The following is a 15,997-nucleotide window of genomic DNA, read 5'->3' as shown; positions in this document are numbered from 1 at the left end:
GTGGTGGTGGTTTGTACTAACAGTTCTGGCTGTTGCTGATAGAACCAACAAAGAGTTCTAAAATGATAGGACACTGACGTCTCAGGGCAAAGAACAAACAGTCTCAGCTTACAAAAAAATCAGCAAACGGTACATGAACTAACTCAGCATTTAGATATCCCTTAACAAAAATCATCTATTTAACTGTATGCACACCCCTAAATCACTAAAAGCTGTAAGTAAATCTTTTCCCTGCAAGACATGACCATTTTTATTAAGACTTTCATACATTTCACCATAAAAAATAAAGTGCTGTGACTAAATATATTACAAAAATGCAACAACCTGCAAATGGGCTTACAAATCAAAGTCTGTTGTGCATGTATCAATAGTGATCCATGTCAACTGGACTGTGTAAGTGGCTTTTGTATGTACAATTGCCCATTGTTATGGTATTCATAAAATCCTATTTTAAGAGCATAAACATCTTAATTTGTAAAATGGGAATGATAGTCATATCTACCTTCAGAATGTGATTATAATGGTTAGAATTGGTTAATATATGTGAAGACGTAGAGCATCACTTAGCAAGGATAAGCACTCAGTAAGTGGTAGCTATAATGAAGAGGATAACTGCTACTATTATTTAGCCAGAACTCCTAGTGCTAGTGATTGTTTCCAGTCTGTTACAAATTAAGAGCTGGGCAGAATATTTTTTGTGCTGTTATTATGTAGTAATAGCGCTATTGTAAATCTTAGTACTGCCGTTGCTGGGCTAATTAATGTGTCTTTTAAAATTTTGTGGCCAGGTGCAATGGCTCACACCTGTAATCTTAGCACTTTGGGAGGCTGAGGTGGGCAGATCACCTGAGGTCAAGAGTTCAAGACCAGCCTGACCAATATGGAGAAACTCCCATCTCTACTAAAAATACAAAATTAGCTGGGCATGGTGGCTTATGCCCATAATCCCAGCTACTTGGGAGGCGGAGGCAGGAGCATCGCTTGAACCCGGGAGGTGGAGGTTGCGGTGAACTGAGATCACGCCATTGCAGCCTGGACAACAAGAGTGAAACTCCGTCTCGTTGGGGGGAAAAAAAGTTTTGATACAGTTTGCCACTTGTGTTTTAAAGGAAGATTTTACTGGTTTACACTCCCACCAGTGAAAAGTGCCTGTGTTACTGAAATCGCATCAGGTGGCTTTGTTTTGTTTGTTTTACATGTCTTTATCTCTACCAGAGCTGGAAACTAATATTCACAGAAACTAGTTAACGTTTTCTCTCTGGATCACCCATTGATGAAAGATACTTATTGAAACATAGTAGGAAAGAAAATATAAGGGAAAGAAGAAAAAAAAAAAGCATTATTTTGATTTCAGAAAGACCTGGGTTCAAATCTCAGCTTTATCACCTAGCTACATGACCTTGGACAGTGCTGTTTTTAGCTTCTTAAATTTATGGGATTTTTTTTCCATCTTGAATTAAATTATGCATGTAAGTGATCATTTAGCATGGTGCCTGCCACTTACTAAGAGTTACTCTTATTATAACTGGAGATGGGAAGGGAAAAAATAACACTTCATGAGTGTTTTTAAAAAGCAAATAAGGCTGGGTGCAGTGGCTCACGCCTGTAATCTCATCACTTTGGGACACCAAGATGGAAAGATCGCTTGAGCCCAGGAGTTCAAGACCAGCTCAGGCAACATAGCAAGACCTCATCTCTACTAAAAATAAAAATTAGCCAAGCATGGTAGTGGGTCCTGTAGTGCCAGCTACTCAGGAGGCTGAGGTCAATCACTTGAGCCTGGGAGGTCAAGGCTACAGTGAGTTATTTATTTATTTATTTATTTATTTATTATTTTTGAGACGGAGTTTCACTCTTGTCGCCCAGGCTGGAGTGCAGTGGCGCGATCTCAGCTCACTGCAACCTCCGCCTCCCAGGTTCAAGTGATTCTCCTGCCTCAGCCTCCTGAGTAGCTGAGATTACAGGCACCTGCCACCACACCCGTCTAATTTTTTGTGTTTTTAGTAGAGACAGGATTTCGCCAAGTTGGGCAGGCTGGTCTCAAACTCCTCACCTCAGGTGATCCACCCGCCTTGACCTCCCAAAGTGCTGGGATTACAGGCGTGAACCACCACACCCAGCCTGCTCCAGTCAGTTATAATCACACCACTGCATTCCACTCTAGGAAACAGAGCAAGACCCTGTCTCTCAAAAAATAAATAAAAAGCAAATATTACAGTGGAGTGCAGTGGCATTCACTTGTAGTCTCAGCTACTGGGGAAACCGAGATAGGATTACGTGAGCCCAGGAGTTCAAGCTCGGCTGCAATGTGCTATGATCGTGCCTGCGAATAACTACTGCACTCCATCCTAGGCAACATAGCCGGAGCCTGTCTGTAAAAAGAAAAAATTAAAAAATTTTTTAAAGCAAATATTACAATCCTTGATTTTTTTAATCATTTAATATGGGGAGCTTTTTCCATCTCCAGTTATAATAACTCTTAATAAGTTATTCTCTTATATAATTATAGCCTCCAAGACCCTTTACATTACAACCTGAAGTGTTGTAATCCTTAATTTGATTCTATTTATTTTTGATACTATCTTTTTACTTTTGAATTATATTCTTCTATTTTCATTGCTCTTTTAACTGTAGACATGTGCTTGGAGAATAGCTATGTTCTTTAGAAAATTAATATGTTTTAATTGCTTAGTTCACAGTAAATGGTGTCAGATAGGTAGTTGATTAGTTTTATTGTGTGTGTTTAAGTATATTGACTTTTTTGTGTTCCATAAATAATTGATTTCTTTCTTGACTTTTAATTAATTTCTGCTTTTACCTGCTGGTATAAATCAGAAATGCCTGATTCTTAAAGCCAATCAATAAACAGATTTTGAAAAAGCTTTGAGTTACTTGAAACACATTTTTATGTCTTGACATACCTGAACTGTAGCTGATTATTTAATCCTCACTTTTCTCATAACATTTGCTAAAAGTACTCAGTAAAAATTTGAGGCATTTATCGAAAGTTGCTTATTTTATGACTTCAATTTTGTGTTTTAATCACAACATGAATATTTTGCTAATTATTACTCTTGGTTTATTTTATCACTGAATTGTCAGGATTATTCTCACATTCTTTCCAAAATCATTCCATGTCATAATCATTTACTAAGTATTTACAAAATTCTGGCTACTTTACACTAGGCAAGTGGGTTCAAGATGAGTAACACTGACCTTATCCTCAAGGGTCTCAGTCTTTTCGCATCTTAAAATATTCCATACACATGCATATTCCATACATATACATAGAGTTTTCTAGATGACTGAAGCTTGTCCCTTAAAATATTAAAACTTAACTTTAAAATGAAAATCCATAAAAAATGAAAAATGTCTTGAGGGGCTGTTGCTGTGATGCCTGTAATCCCAAGGCTTTGGGAGGCCAAGGCAGTTGGTTTACATGAGTCCAGGAGTTCAAAACCAGCCTGGACAGCATAGTGAGACCCCATCTCTACCAAAATTAGCCAGGCATGGTGGCTGCGCCTGTTGTCCCAGTCGTACAGTGGCACGAGCACAGCTCACTGCAACCTCAAGCTCTTGGGCTCAAGTGATCCTGAGCTGAGGTGAGAGGATCACTTGAGCCCAAGAGCTTGAGGCTACAGTGAGCCATGGTCATGCCACTGCATTCTAGCTTGGGTGACAGAACAAGACCCTTTCTCAAAATAAAAAAGAATCTTGAACATCTTCCTGCATTCTTCAATGGAACAAACTGAGCTGTCTTAATTCTTTTAAATTGTGACTTACATTTATCATTATTAATATTCATTATTTTCAGGTTTTTTCCAATTGTGCTGGAAGCTATCATTTATTTTTCATAGTTGTTATGTGCACTATTTCTTTAAATTCTCATCTCTTAAAATGTAAAGAGATTCTGAGAAATGGCCTTGGAGTGAATAGGTTGACGTAGTTTTTACCTCTGATAAATAAGTCCATGAGCTTTTTTAGTGTATAGCCAAAAGTATGGATTCTCACTAATGTCTTTTCAGCTTTCATTATCATCTTAAGGATTTCATAGTGGTTCCAAACTAGTTTCTTTGAATCGCTGTTAGTAGTCTCATTTAAACTTTAAGTAAAAGCTACAACATGGATAAGCCTTAAATATTATGCTAAGTGAGAGAAGTCAAACACAAAGCCACGTATTACATGATTCCATTTGTATAAAACGTCCAGAGTAGGCAAATCTGTAGAAACTGGAAGTGATTTAGGGGTTGCCAAGGGCTAGAAGAAAGGGAGAATGGAGAATGACTACTAGTGGGTATGTGGTTTCTTTTGGAGATCATGAAAATGCTCTGGAATTAGGTAATGGTGATTATTGAACAACTTTGTGAATATACTAAAAACTACTGAATTATACAGTTTAAAAGGGTGAATCTTACATGTGAATTATATCTCAATTTTTAAAAATCTAAATACAAATTTTTATCATGAGACCCTTCAAAACACCACTCCCTGCATTGGGTTTTTGTTTTGTTTTTTTTTGTTCTTTTGTTTGTGAAGAGAGATGGTCTCACTCCACCACTCAGGCTGGTAGAGTGCAATGGCGTGATCTCAGCTTACTGCAGCCAGTAAACAATCCCAGGCTCAAGCGATCCTCCCGCCTCAGTCCCCCAAGTAGCTGGGGCCACCAGCACGTGCCGCCACATCCAGCTAATTTTTGGTTTTTTGGGGGTTTTTCTTGTAGAGACGGGGTTTTGCCATCTTGCCCAGGCTGGTCTTTAACTCCTGAACTCAGGCAATCTGCCTCCCAAAGTGTTGGGATTACAGACATGAGCCACTGTGCCCGGCCTATTCCTTAATTTTGAATGTTTTTATATTATATGTAATATTTATTTTCTGTTTTTGTGACTTGTTCTATGTAGCTTTTTCAATCTTTAAAATGTTAGTTTGTCATTCTAGTGTTTGAAAATGAGTAATTCCTTTGGTAAGCTGTTAAACACATTTTTATGTTGTATTTTTAGGCTATGGAGTTACTAGTAGAGAAAGCAATCAGCAGTGCTTCTAGCCCTCAGAGCCCTGGGGATGCACTGAGAAGAGTTTTTGAGTGCATTTCTTCAGGGATTATTCTTAAAGGTAACTTTTACTTTGTTTTTAATGAAGTAAAATGAAGTTTACTCATTTGCTGGTTGAATAATTTTTTTTATAAGTGGACAATGCTAATGATTTCCTCTCCCTGTGGTGATTGCTGCAGGTAGTCCTGGACTTCTGGATCCTTGTGAAAAGGATCCCTTTGATACCTTGGCAACAATGACTGACCAGCAGCGTGAAGACATCACATCCAGTGCACAGGTACTAGTATTCCTAAATGCAGAGCCCTATTGGGTTACTCCATTAAGGTTTTATTTTTCTGTTATTGTCTTAAGGAATATTATAAGTCACTATATAATATTCGTTCTTCTGCTGCTTCTGTAGTAAGCAAGCCCCTGGAAAGGATATTAAAATAGCTTTCCCAAAACTAGATTTCATTAATAGAGTTTAAAATTTTATTATTTAATTATATGGGCATTTCTAAGTAAGTGTATTATGTATTATAAAAATACAGCAATATTTTCAGTGTCTCATTAAATCTGGGTAATAGGTTATGTATCAAGATCAACAGAAATTCTTATGTCCTCTGGTTGTACAAAAGTAATTTGCTGTGGTGTTTATGGTCATTATTGTTATAATTTAACCTTTCCTGCCACTGTCAAATAAAGTAAATTAAAATGTGGGCTCTGGAGACAGACTCCCTGGATTTGACTGCCAACTCTGCCATCTCATCTATAATATGGATATAAAAGCAGCATCTGTCTCAAACAGGATTGTTGAGAAGATTAAATGAGTTAATATGTGTAACCATCTTAGCACCTGGTATATGGAAGGATCTTAAATGTTAGCTAGTATTATCATCATCTTATTAACCCTATTGAATAATTATGAAAAAGAAAAAACATTGAACCTAATGAATGAATGGAAAAAAATCAACCTAAGATTGGTGTAGCTTCTCTTTGTTGACTCCAGAAATGTGCTGAGTAGGGGAAAAAAGGATACTAGCTATGAACAGTAATCCACTCTGAGATGCTTGGAAGTTGTTGGATTTAAGATCTTGATTGGTTATCTTGAATAATTTGGAATTTGAAAGATGTCAGGATCAAAGTAAATTGTTAGGCCAGAAATGGTATTGGGGGAGAGAGTAGTAATAGAATATTATGGATATCTTACAGACTCACAACATGACCAAATTCTTATGCGTTCGCTGTTTTTATTTCTTTCATTTTATATTCTAGGGAAGAAGATAGTTGCCTTAAGTGTCTGTTCTTTCTCCCTTTAGTACTTAAAGGAATTAGTTATAAATTTAAGGGAAAAGAAATTCAGGAGGAAACACTTGAAAACTAACAAAATTCATCATTAAGAAGAATGCTTACTTTTCTAAAAATGTGACCTTAAAGAAAGTGGTCTGGTTTTAGGAGGATGTTTAGGAGAACATTTAGAAGTGTTCTTAATAAATGTGAAGGAGTTACATAATATATAATGCATTTATGTAGCACTCATGACATAATACTTGCATGAGGAGGAAAACAGATTAGTGTTTCCTAGGAGTTAAGGATAGGAAGAAGGAATGGCATGGCTCTAAAGGGGGTCTTGTGGCAACAGAACAGTTAACCATCTTGATTGTGATGGTAGTTACATGACATAAGATGGCATGTGTGATAAAATTGCATAGAGCTATACACACATGCACGCATAAATTAGTGCATATATAACCGGTGAAATCTGAAGTACCAGTGTCAATTTCAGTTTGTTTTTCGGTGGCCTGTAGTGCCCATGTTAATGTCCCTCTTCCTTCCTTTGTCTCTGGAATGATTCCATATTTCCTTCCACAGTGTCTACCTTTATTCTTGTATGCCACTATATGTCTTTTCTCCAGTGATCCTTTTCCAGTTGCTTCTGCCAGATACAGCCTTTGTCATTTATTAAAATTCCTTCCTATAGGTAGGTGTACATAGTTTAACATACCTTTAAATGGGCAAAATTTATAGGGTTAATCATCCCTTCCCAAGAAGGAAATGGATTATAAAATAAACCTTTAATCCTCGATGATGATTAAAATTCCAAAATGTCTTTGTATGGGAATGATTTGTATCAGTCTTCAAATTTAGTTTGCTGCTAAATAATTGCCAGTAACATGGTAGAATTTTCTCTTCTTGTCAGACCTTAGAAGTACCTACAAACCACATGCAGAACAAGAGATTGTAGGGTGCTCACTCAAACCTCAAATGCTATATTGGTTTTACTTACTGGAGTATTCCTTCATTTAGAAACTCATAAAATATTAGCATAGGCTGGGCCGAGTGCAGTGGCTTCCACCTGTAATCCCAGCACTTAAGGAGGTCGAGGCGGGCGGGCCACCTGAGGTCAGGAGTTTGAGACCAACGTGGCAAAACCCTGTGTCTACTAAAAATAAAAGAATTAGCCGGGTGTGGTGGCATGTGAGTGCCTGTAGTCCAAGCTACTTGGGAGACTAAGGCACGAGAATCGCCTGAACCCAGGAGGCACAGGTTGCAGTGAGCCGAAATCGCACCATTGCACTCTAGCCTGGGCAACAGAGTGAGACTCCATCTCAAAAAAAATAAATAAATAAAGAATAGGCTGATGCTTAGTAAGAACATCTCTGTGGTAAAAATGTATAAATATTCATTATTATATATGAGATATCTTTGGATATTTTCTATTAATGTAGAAGAAAACCCTATTATGTTATCTTTAGGAAGGACCTTTTATAAGTCTCTCTGAATAAAGAATTAGTATATTATGATGATAAATATTCCCAGTTCTCACCTGGGAAGTTAACAGTCTTATAACTTAAGTAGAGAAACAGTACTGGCAAAAGTCCCTAATAATTGTAGACTAAGTAGAATGCTGTATCAAGTCCTGACTACAGATGACTTTGAGACTTTCAGGATTTTCAAAGCAGGTGTATGAGCCAAAATTCTTAGCAACTAGAATTATCTAACTTGGGGGAAAAGTTTTGGAGCAATAAATTCCCATGTGGATGACTAAACCAGTAACTATCCTTTATCTCAAAATCAGAGCAAGGATTTAAAATAGTGTGAACAGCAGTCACTTTGAAAAACAGGTTAGGGCCAGGCACAGTGGCTCATGCCTGTAATCTCAAGACTTTGGGAGGCTGAGGCAAGAGGATTGGTTGAGCCCATGAGTTCAAGAACGACCTGGCAACATAGCATAACCTTATCTCTATAAAAAAATTTTTTAATTAGCTCTGGGCATGGTGGCATGGCACCTGTAATCCCAGCTACTCAGGTGGCTTGAGGTGGGAAGATCACTTAAGCCCAGGAAGTTGAGGGTTCAGTGAGCAACGGCTCATGCCTGTAATCCGAACACTTTGCGAGGCCGAGGTGGGAGGATCTCTTGAGCCCAGGAGTGCATTACAAGTCTGAGCAACATAGCAAGACCTCATCGCTTAAAAAAGGAAAAGAGAAACAGGTTAGCAGCTCCTCAGTAAGTTAAACATGGATTGCTATATGCCTCAGCAACTCTTTGATATCTAGATATATACTCAAGAGAACTGAAAAAAATATGTCCCCACAAAAACTTGTACACAAATGTTCAAAACAGCATTATGTGTGATAGTCAAAAAGTAGCAACAACCTAAATGTCCATCAATTGATGAATGGGTGAATAAACAAATAGTCATATGTTAGAATATTATTCAGCCAGCCATTAAAAGAAATAAAGTACTGACACATGCTACGACATGAATGAACCTTAAAAACTTTATCCTAATTATTTCATTTATATGAAATATTCATAATAGGCAGAGGTAGTTCTCAGGGCCTGAGGATAGAGGGGTTGGGGAGTAACTGCTGTTGGGCTTGGGGTTTCCACTTAGGGTAATGAAAATGTTCTAGGATAAGATAATAGTGATAGTTGAGTAACTTTGTAAGTATTCTGAAAACTTCTGAATTTTACATTTTAAAGGTGTACATTTTAAAGGTATGTGAATTTTACCAGAAAAAAAGAGTCCAGTTACATTAAAGGCTATAACTATGTAGAGAAAGTTGCTGTTTAATCAAGTGACTGTAAAATTTCCTTGAATTAGGTTAAGTGGGTATATCCCTAGAAATGGAGGGATAGATTAAATCATGTCTCTGAAGTCCCCCTAGTTTCAAGATTTTAAGAAATCTTTTGAAATTGGTGCCAAAGATATTCTTACGTAGACATGGTCATGTAGTGAAAGTTTATTTTTATTCATGAAGTAACAAGGAATTTCTTTTCTTTCTTTTTTTTTTTTTTTTTTTTTCCCTTGAGACGGAGTCTCGCTCTGTCACCCAGGCTGGAGTGCAATGGCGCGATCTCAGCTCACCTCCGCCTCCTGAGTTCAAGCAATTTTCCTGCCTCAGCCTCCTGAGTAGCTGGGATTACAGGCATGCGCCACCACCCGCCGGCTAATTTTTGTATATTTAGTAGAGACGGGGTTTCACCATGTTGGCCAGGCTGGTGTCGAATTCCTGACCTCGTGGTCCACCCACCTTGATGTCCCAAAGTGCTGGGATTACAGGCGTGAGCCACCGCACCTGGTCAAGGATTTTCTTTTCTAATCATAGTGATTTCAGTCATACACAGTGTTTCTGTACTGATGCACATTTTTTTGTGTTCTAAGGAAGGAATTTTTTGGCATTGGCTACTGTTAGGGAGCACCTTAGACTCATTGAAAACCAGCTACAGTATCAGTACATTTTTAAGATTGCATAGTGAATGCCACATTCTTCTGGCTGAAAGTAAACAACCCATTAAATAGATATTAGCATATCTTTAAGTTTTAGGGCAGGGGTATCCAGTCTTTTGGCTTCCCTGGGCCACATTGAAAGAATTGTGTTGGGCCATGCATAAAATACACTAACACTAATGACAGCTGATGGGCTAAAAAGAAAAAAAATCACAAAAAAATCTCATAATGTTTTAAGAAAGTTTATGAATTTGTGTTGGGCCACATTCAACACTGAGGGCCACGGATTGGACAAACTTGCTTTAGGGGTTTTTTGGTTTTGTTTTTGCTGTTTTTTTGAGACGGTCTTACTCTGTCACATAGGCTGGAGTGCAGTGGCACCATCTGGGCCCACTGCAGCCTCAACCTCCTCAGCCTCCCTGTCTCACACAATCCTGCCTTAGCCTTGCAAGTAGTTGGAACCACAAATGTGCGACACCATGCCCAGCTAATTATTTGTAGAGACAGGGTCTCCCTATGTTGCCCAGGCTGGGCTCAAGTGATCTTCCCACCTCCACCTCCCAAAGTGCTTAGCCACCATGCCCAGCTAAGCTTTAGAATTTTAATAGATTTTAATAAAAGAAAAATGAAGTAAAAGCACAAGATAAGATGATATGATTCAGTGCCAAAGTTTGCCTTCCCTTCCCTTACCTTGGAAAACAATAGGCTCTTTTTGGCTCTCAGTTCTGCTGATAGTTTGATATGCCCTTCAGCCAAGAGGATTAATTAACATTTGGTCTGAACTTCCCCTCTCCCCTTTTTTTTTAATTTAAAAAAAAAAGTTAATTAAAATTTCAGAGGGAGAAGAGGATAGAACTTTAAAAATTGATTTAAAAAAAATTTTTTTTTTCTTTGAGATGGAGTCTCGCCTGTCGCTGAGGCTGGAGTGCAGCCGCCTCCAGGGTTCATGCCATTCCTCTGCCTCTGCCTCCCAAGTAGCTGGGACTATAGGCGCCCGCCACCATGCCCGGCTAATTTTTTGTATTTTTAGTAGAGACGGGGTTTCACCGTGTTAGCTAGGATGGTCTGGATCTCCTGACCTCGTGATCCGCCGGTCTAGGCCTCCCAAAGTGCTAGGATTACAGGCTTGCGCCATCGTGACTGGCCTTAAATTTTCTTTTTTTATTTTTTGAGACAGAGTCTCGCTCTGTCACCCAGGCTGGATTGCAGTGGCACAATTTTGGCTCACTGCAACCTCTGCCTCCCGGGTTCAAGTGATACTCCCGCCTCAGCCTCCAAAGTAGCTGGGACTACAGGTGCATGCCACAACACTCGGCTAATTTTTCTATTTTTAGTAGAGATGGGGTTACACCGTGTTGGCCAGGCTGGTCTCAAACTCCTGACTTAAGTGATCCGTCCACCTTGGCCTCCCAAAGTGCTGAGATTACAGGCATGAGCCACCACACTCAGCCAATTTTAATTTTCATTTGGAATTGGAAATACAAGAGCATTGCTAAGAAAAGTTCAACTCTACCAGATATCAAAACATACTATAAAGCAACAGAAATTTAAACAATGTAGTTATGGCACAGAAGTAGACAGATAAACCTTTGGAATGGAAGAGCCTTGAAGTAGACCATTAGATATAACGGAATTAATGTATGACAGACCTGATGCTTCAAATCAGTGGAAAAAGGTGAATCATCAGCAAAGTGGTATTGAGATAACTGGCTAATCATCTAAGGAAAAAATGAAGCTATACATATATACAAGTAAATGCCAACTGACTTAAGGAGCCACACATAAATTATCAACGTATTAAGAAAAATATAATTTTTACATAGGCAAGATCTTTTTAAGAAGGCTGCAAATACAGGAAGCCATGAAGGATATTATTGGAAATTTCATATGGTATCTTTAAACTTAAGCAAATGAGCCAGCAGAAATATGCTGCACCTCACTAATTGATTAAAAAATACAAGTTGGCTGGCCCCGGTGGCTCACACCTGTAATCCCAGCACTTTGGGAGGCCGAGGCAGGCAGATCTCCTGAGGTCAGGAGTTCAAGACCAGCCTGGCCAACATGGTGAAACCCCATCTCTACTAAAAATACGAAAGTTGGCCTGGCGTGATGGCACGCATCTGTGATCCCAGCTACTTTGGAGGCTGAGGCAGGAGAATCACTTGAACCCGAGAGGCGGAGGTTGCAGCAAGCCGAGATCGTGCCACTGCACTCCAACATGGGCAACAGAGCAAGACTCTTGTCTCAAAAAATAAATAAATAAATACAAGTTATAGCCGAGCATGATGGTTCACGCCTGTAATCCTAGCAGGTGGGCAGAGTTCAAGACCAGCCTGGGCAACATGGTGAAAATACCCCGTCTCTACAGAAAATAGAAAAACAAGCCAGGTGTGTTGGTGTGAGCCTGTGTTCCAGGCTACTCGGGAGGCTGAGTGAGATCTGAGCCCAGGGAGGTCGGGGTTGCAGTGAGTTGTGATGGCACCACTGCACTCCAGCCTGGGCAACAGAGTAAGACCATGTCTCAAAAATGTTGTAAATAACAATTAGATACTGTTTTGCCCATCATACTTGTGAGAATATTTTTCTATTTATAGTATCCAGAAGGGGGAAGCAGACTTGTATACATATTACTAGTGGATATATTAATCAGTATAAATTTTGGGGAGCTTCATTTGTTAGTACTCATCACTTTTATATGTTCAGCGGTCCCACTGATTAATAAAAGTTCTTTCTCCAGAACTTGTCACATAAGTGCACAGAAACATCTTAAAACAAGCATTCATTGTAATACAGTAATAAAAATACTTGGAGGCCGGGCGCAGTGGCTCACGCCTGTAATCCCAGAACTTTGGGAGGCCGAGGCGAGCGGATCACAAGGTCAGGAGATCGAGACCATCCTGGCTAACACAGTGAAACCCCGTCTCTACAAAAAATACAAAAAAAAAAAAAAATTAGCCAGGCATGGTTGGCAGGCACCTGTAGTCCCAGCTACTTGGGAGGCTGAGGCAGGAGAATGGCGTGAACCCGGGAGGCGGAGCTTGCAGTGAGCTGAGCTCGCGCCACTGCACTCCAGCCTGGGCGACAGAGCGAGACTCTGTCTCAAAAAAAAAAAAAAAAAAAAAAAAAAATACTGAAACCAGCCTAGTGTTTAGCAGTAGAAAAATAGGTAAATAAGTTTGATACATCCACATGAGTATAATTACAATTCTTAAATTATATACTGTCTACCAAATGCCTAGGAAGGCCATCAGCAACCATTCTGTTAAAGCAGGTAGCTCCCATTTTTCTTTGTTTTCAACATCCTGCTTGTTTCTTTGATGTCACTTCTCATAATTTTTGTAATTTTGTGTGTGTGTTAAAGTTTTTTTTTTTTTTACTTAATGTTTAAGATAACAAAATGGCATGCACACAGAAAAGCTAGGAAATAAAAACGTGAGAACATACAGATTATTTCAGTTGTGAAAGTAATTCCTTTAAATGTTTCTTTCATTACACATGTTTTTTTATGTTGCATTTGGAGGGAGGTAAATGTAGTAAGTATTACTACTTGGGGTTTTTCAATTAACTCAAAATTCTGACTCTCTTTGTTACAGTTTGCATTGAGACTCCTTGCATTCCGCCAGATACACAAAGTTCTAGGCATGGATCCATTACCGCAAATGAGCCAACGTTTTAACATCCACAACAACAGGAAACGAAGAAGAGATAGTGATGGAGTTGATGGATTTGAAGCTGAGGGGAAAAAAGACAAAAAAGATTATGATAACTTTTAAAAAGTGTCTGTAAATCTTCAGTGTTAAAAAAACAGGTGCCCATTTGTTGGCTGTTTTTCATTCATAATAATGTCTACATTGAAAAATTTATCAAGAATTGAAAGGATTTCATGGAAGAACCAAGTTTTTCTATGACATTTAAAAATGTACAGTGTTAGGTATTATTTGAATGGAAAGACACCCAAAAAAAAAAAAATGTGCTCCGACTAGGGGGAAAACAGTAGTTCCGATTTTTTCCCATTATTTTTATTTTATTTTCTGGTTGCCCTAGCTTCCCCCGCTATTTTTGTGTCTTTTATTAACTAGTGCATTGTCTTATTAAATCTTCACTGTATTTAATGCAGGATTTGTGCTTCAGTTGCTCTTGTGTATTTTGATATTTTAATTTAGAGGTTTTATTTGCTTTTTGACACTAGTTGTAAGTTACTTTGTGTTAGAGATGATATCCTTTATCCCTTCTTAATATTTTACAGCAGTACGTTTTTTTGTAACGTGAGACTGCAGAGTTTGTTTTTCTATATGTGAAGGATTACAACACAAAAAGTTATCCTGCCATTCGAGTGCTCAGAACTGAATGTTTCTGCAGATCTTGTGGCATTTGTCTCTAGTGTGATATATAAAGGTGTAATTAAGACAGAGTTCTGTTAATCTAATCAAGTTTGCTGTTAGTTGTGCATTAGCAGTATAAAAGCTAATATATACTATATGGTCTTGCAACAGTTTTAAAGCCTCTGCATAATTGATAATAAAAATGCATGACATTTTTGTTTTTAATAGACTTTTAAAATTATAATTTTAGGTTTAACACGTAGATCTTTGTACAGTTGACTTTTTGACATAGCAAGGCCAAAAATAACTTTCTGAATATTTTTTTCTTGTGTATAAGTGGAAAGGGCGTTTTTCACATATAAGTGGGCTAACCAATATTTTCAGAAGAACTTCATCATTGTGCAACTAACAACAGTAACTAGCCCTTAATTATGGTGACAGTTCCTTATTGGTGTGTGTGAGATTACTCTAGCAACTATTACAGTATAACACAGATGATCTTCTCCACACACCCCATCACCCAGATAATTTACAGTTCTGTTAACAGTGAGGTTGATAAAGTATTACTGATAAAAAATTAAGATTATCTAAGGAAAAAAACAGAAAATTATTTGGTGTGGCCATCTTACATGCTTATGTCTCCTACACAAAGCTAAATATTCTAGCAGTGATGTAATGAAAAATTACATCTTACTGTTGATATATGTATGCTCTGGTACACAGATGTCATTTTGTTGTCACAGCACTACAGTGAAATACACAGAAAATGAAATTCATATAATGACTTAAATGTATTATATGTTAGAATTGACAACATAAACTACTTTTGCTTTGAAATGATGTATGCTTCAGTAAAATCATATTCAAATTTATTGAGTATTGCATCTTGTTATTCCTGACAAATGTTTGTTGCCTAAGCACATAATTTTCAGAAAATTTTGTAATTCAATACTATATTGGCTTAATTTCTTTCTCGGGTCAGAATCTTCCCCCAAAGTCTTAGAGGGCCAGGAAACCACAGGAGACCACAGGGGAAATAGAACAGGAGACTCAGACTTTTCTCCCAGATTCATCACATACAGATTATCTAATCTAAAAATCTGAAAAGTGTCAAAATCTGAAACTTTTTGAGGGCCTACATGACATTCAAAGGAAATGCTCATTGGACGATTTCAGATTTTCAGATTAGGAATACTCAACTGATATAAATATTCCACAATCCAAAACAGTTCTGGTCCCAAGCATTTCAGTTAAGATATACTCAACCTGTACTGTCTGTTTCACTTGGACAAGGCTTTTTTTCCCTTTTTAAATTTTTCTGGGCCTCATTTTACTCTCGTTTAGAATTTCGTTCCTCACAATTCTCTCAAAAGGGAAGAATGCTGGCCTGGCACGATGGCTCATGCCTGTAATCCTAACACTTTTGGAGCCCGAGGCAGGCAGATCTGCTTGAGCTTAGGAGTTTGAGACCAGCCTGGGCAACATGACGAAACCCCGTCTTTACTAAAAATAGAAAAATATTGGCTGAGCATGGTGGAATGTGCCTGTAGTCTCAGCTACTCGGGAGGCTGAGGCAGGAGGATTGCTTGAGCCTGGGAGGTCAAGGCTGCAGTGAGATCACACCACTGCACTCCAGCCTGAGTGACAGAGTGAGATCCTGTCTTAAAAAAAAAAAAAGGATGGGAACTGACCTTTACTACACGTTGATTCTGGGGACCATGCTAGGTCTTTTTATGTATTTTCCCATTTAAAACTACCGTAAGTGAATTGTAGGTAATATATGTCATATTTTTTAGATGAGGAAACAAGCCCAGAATGGCTAAATGAAGATTATACACCTTATGTCACTGTTTAAGTGACAATTTCAAAGTTCATGGTCAGCACTTTGCCAGGCTGCTTCCTTCACCCTCCA

At 38.3% G+C, this 15,997-nt stretch overlaps 1 protein-coding gene across 2 annotated transcripts in view; it reads left to right on the top strand.

Moving 5' to 3' along the window:
* The window catches only part of ZFR (zinc finger RNA binding protein), a 90,406-nt gene extending 75,449 nt beyond the window's left edge, over nt 1-14,957 (top strand). For both annotated transcript variants that reach the window (XM_054488621.2, XM_063664700.1), the window contains 3 exons: nt 4,998-5,109; nt 5,228-5,325; nt 13,357-14,957. In XM_054488621.2, the coding sequence (XP_054344596.1) occupies nt 4,998-5,109; nt 5,228-5,325; nt 13,357-13,536 (390 nt within the window). In that variant the 3' untranslated portion in view covers nt 13,537-14,957. The remainder of the gene's footprint in view (nt 1-4,997; nt 5,110-5,227; nt 5,326-13,356) is intronic.
* The last annotated feature ends 1,040 nt before the right edge of the window (nt 14,958-15,997 follow it).

The sequence above is a fragment of the Pongo pygmaeus genome, chromosome 4 (genome assembly GCF_028885625.2).
Source record: "Pongo pygmaeus isolate AG05252 chromosome 4, NHGRI_mPonPyg2-v2.0_pri, whole genome shotgun sequence".
Lineage (NCBI taxonomy): Eukaryota > Metazoa > Chordata > Mammalia > Primates > Hominidae > Pongo > Pongo pygmaeus.
Note: the sequence above shows the minus strand (reverse complement) of the source record. Positions and strands in the feature narration are given on the sequence as shown.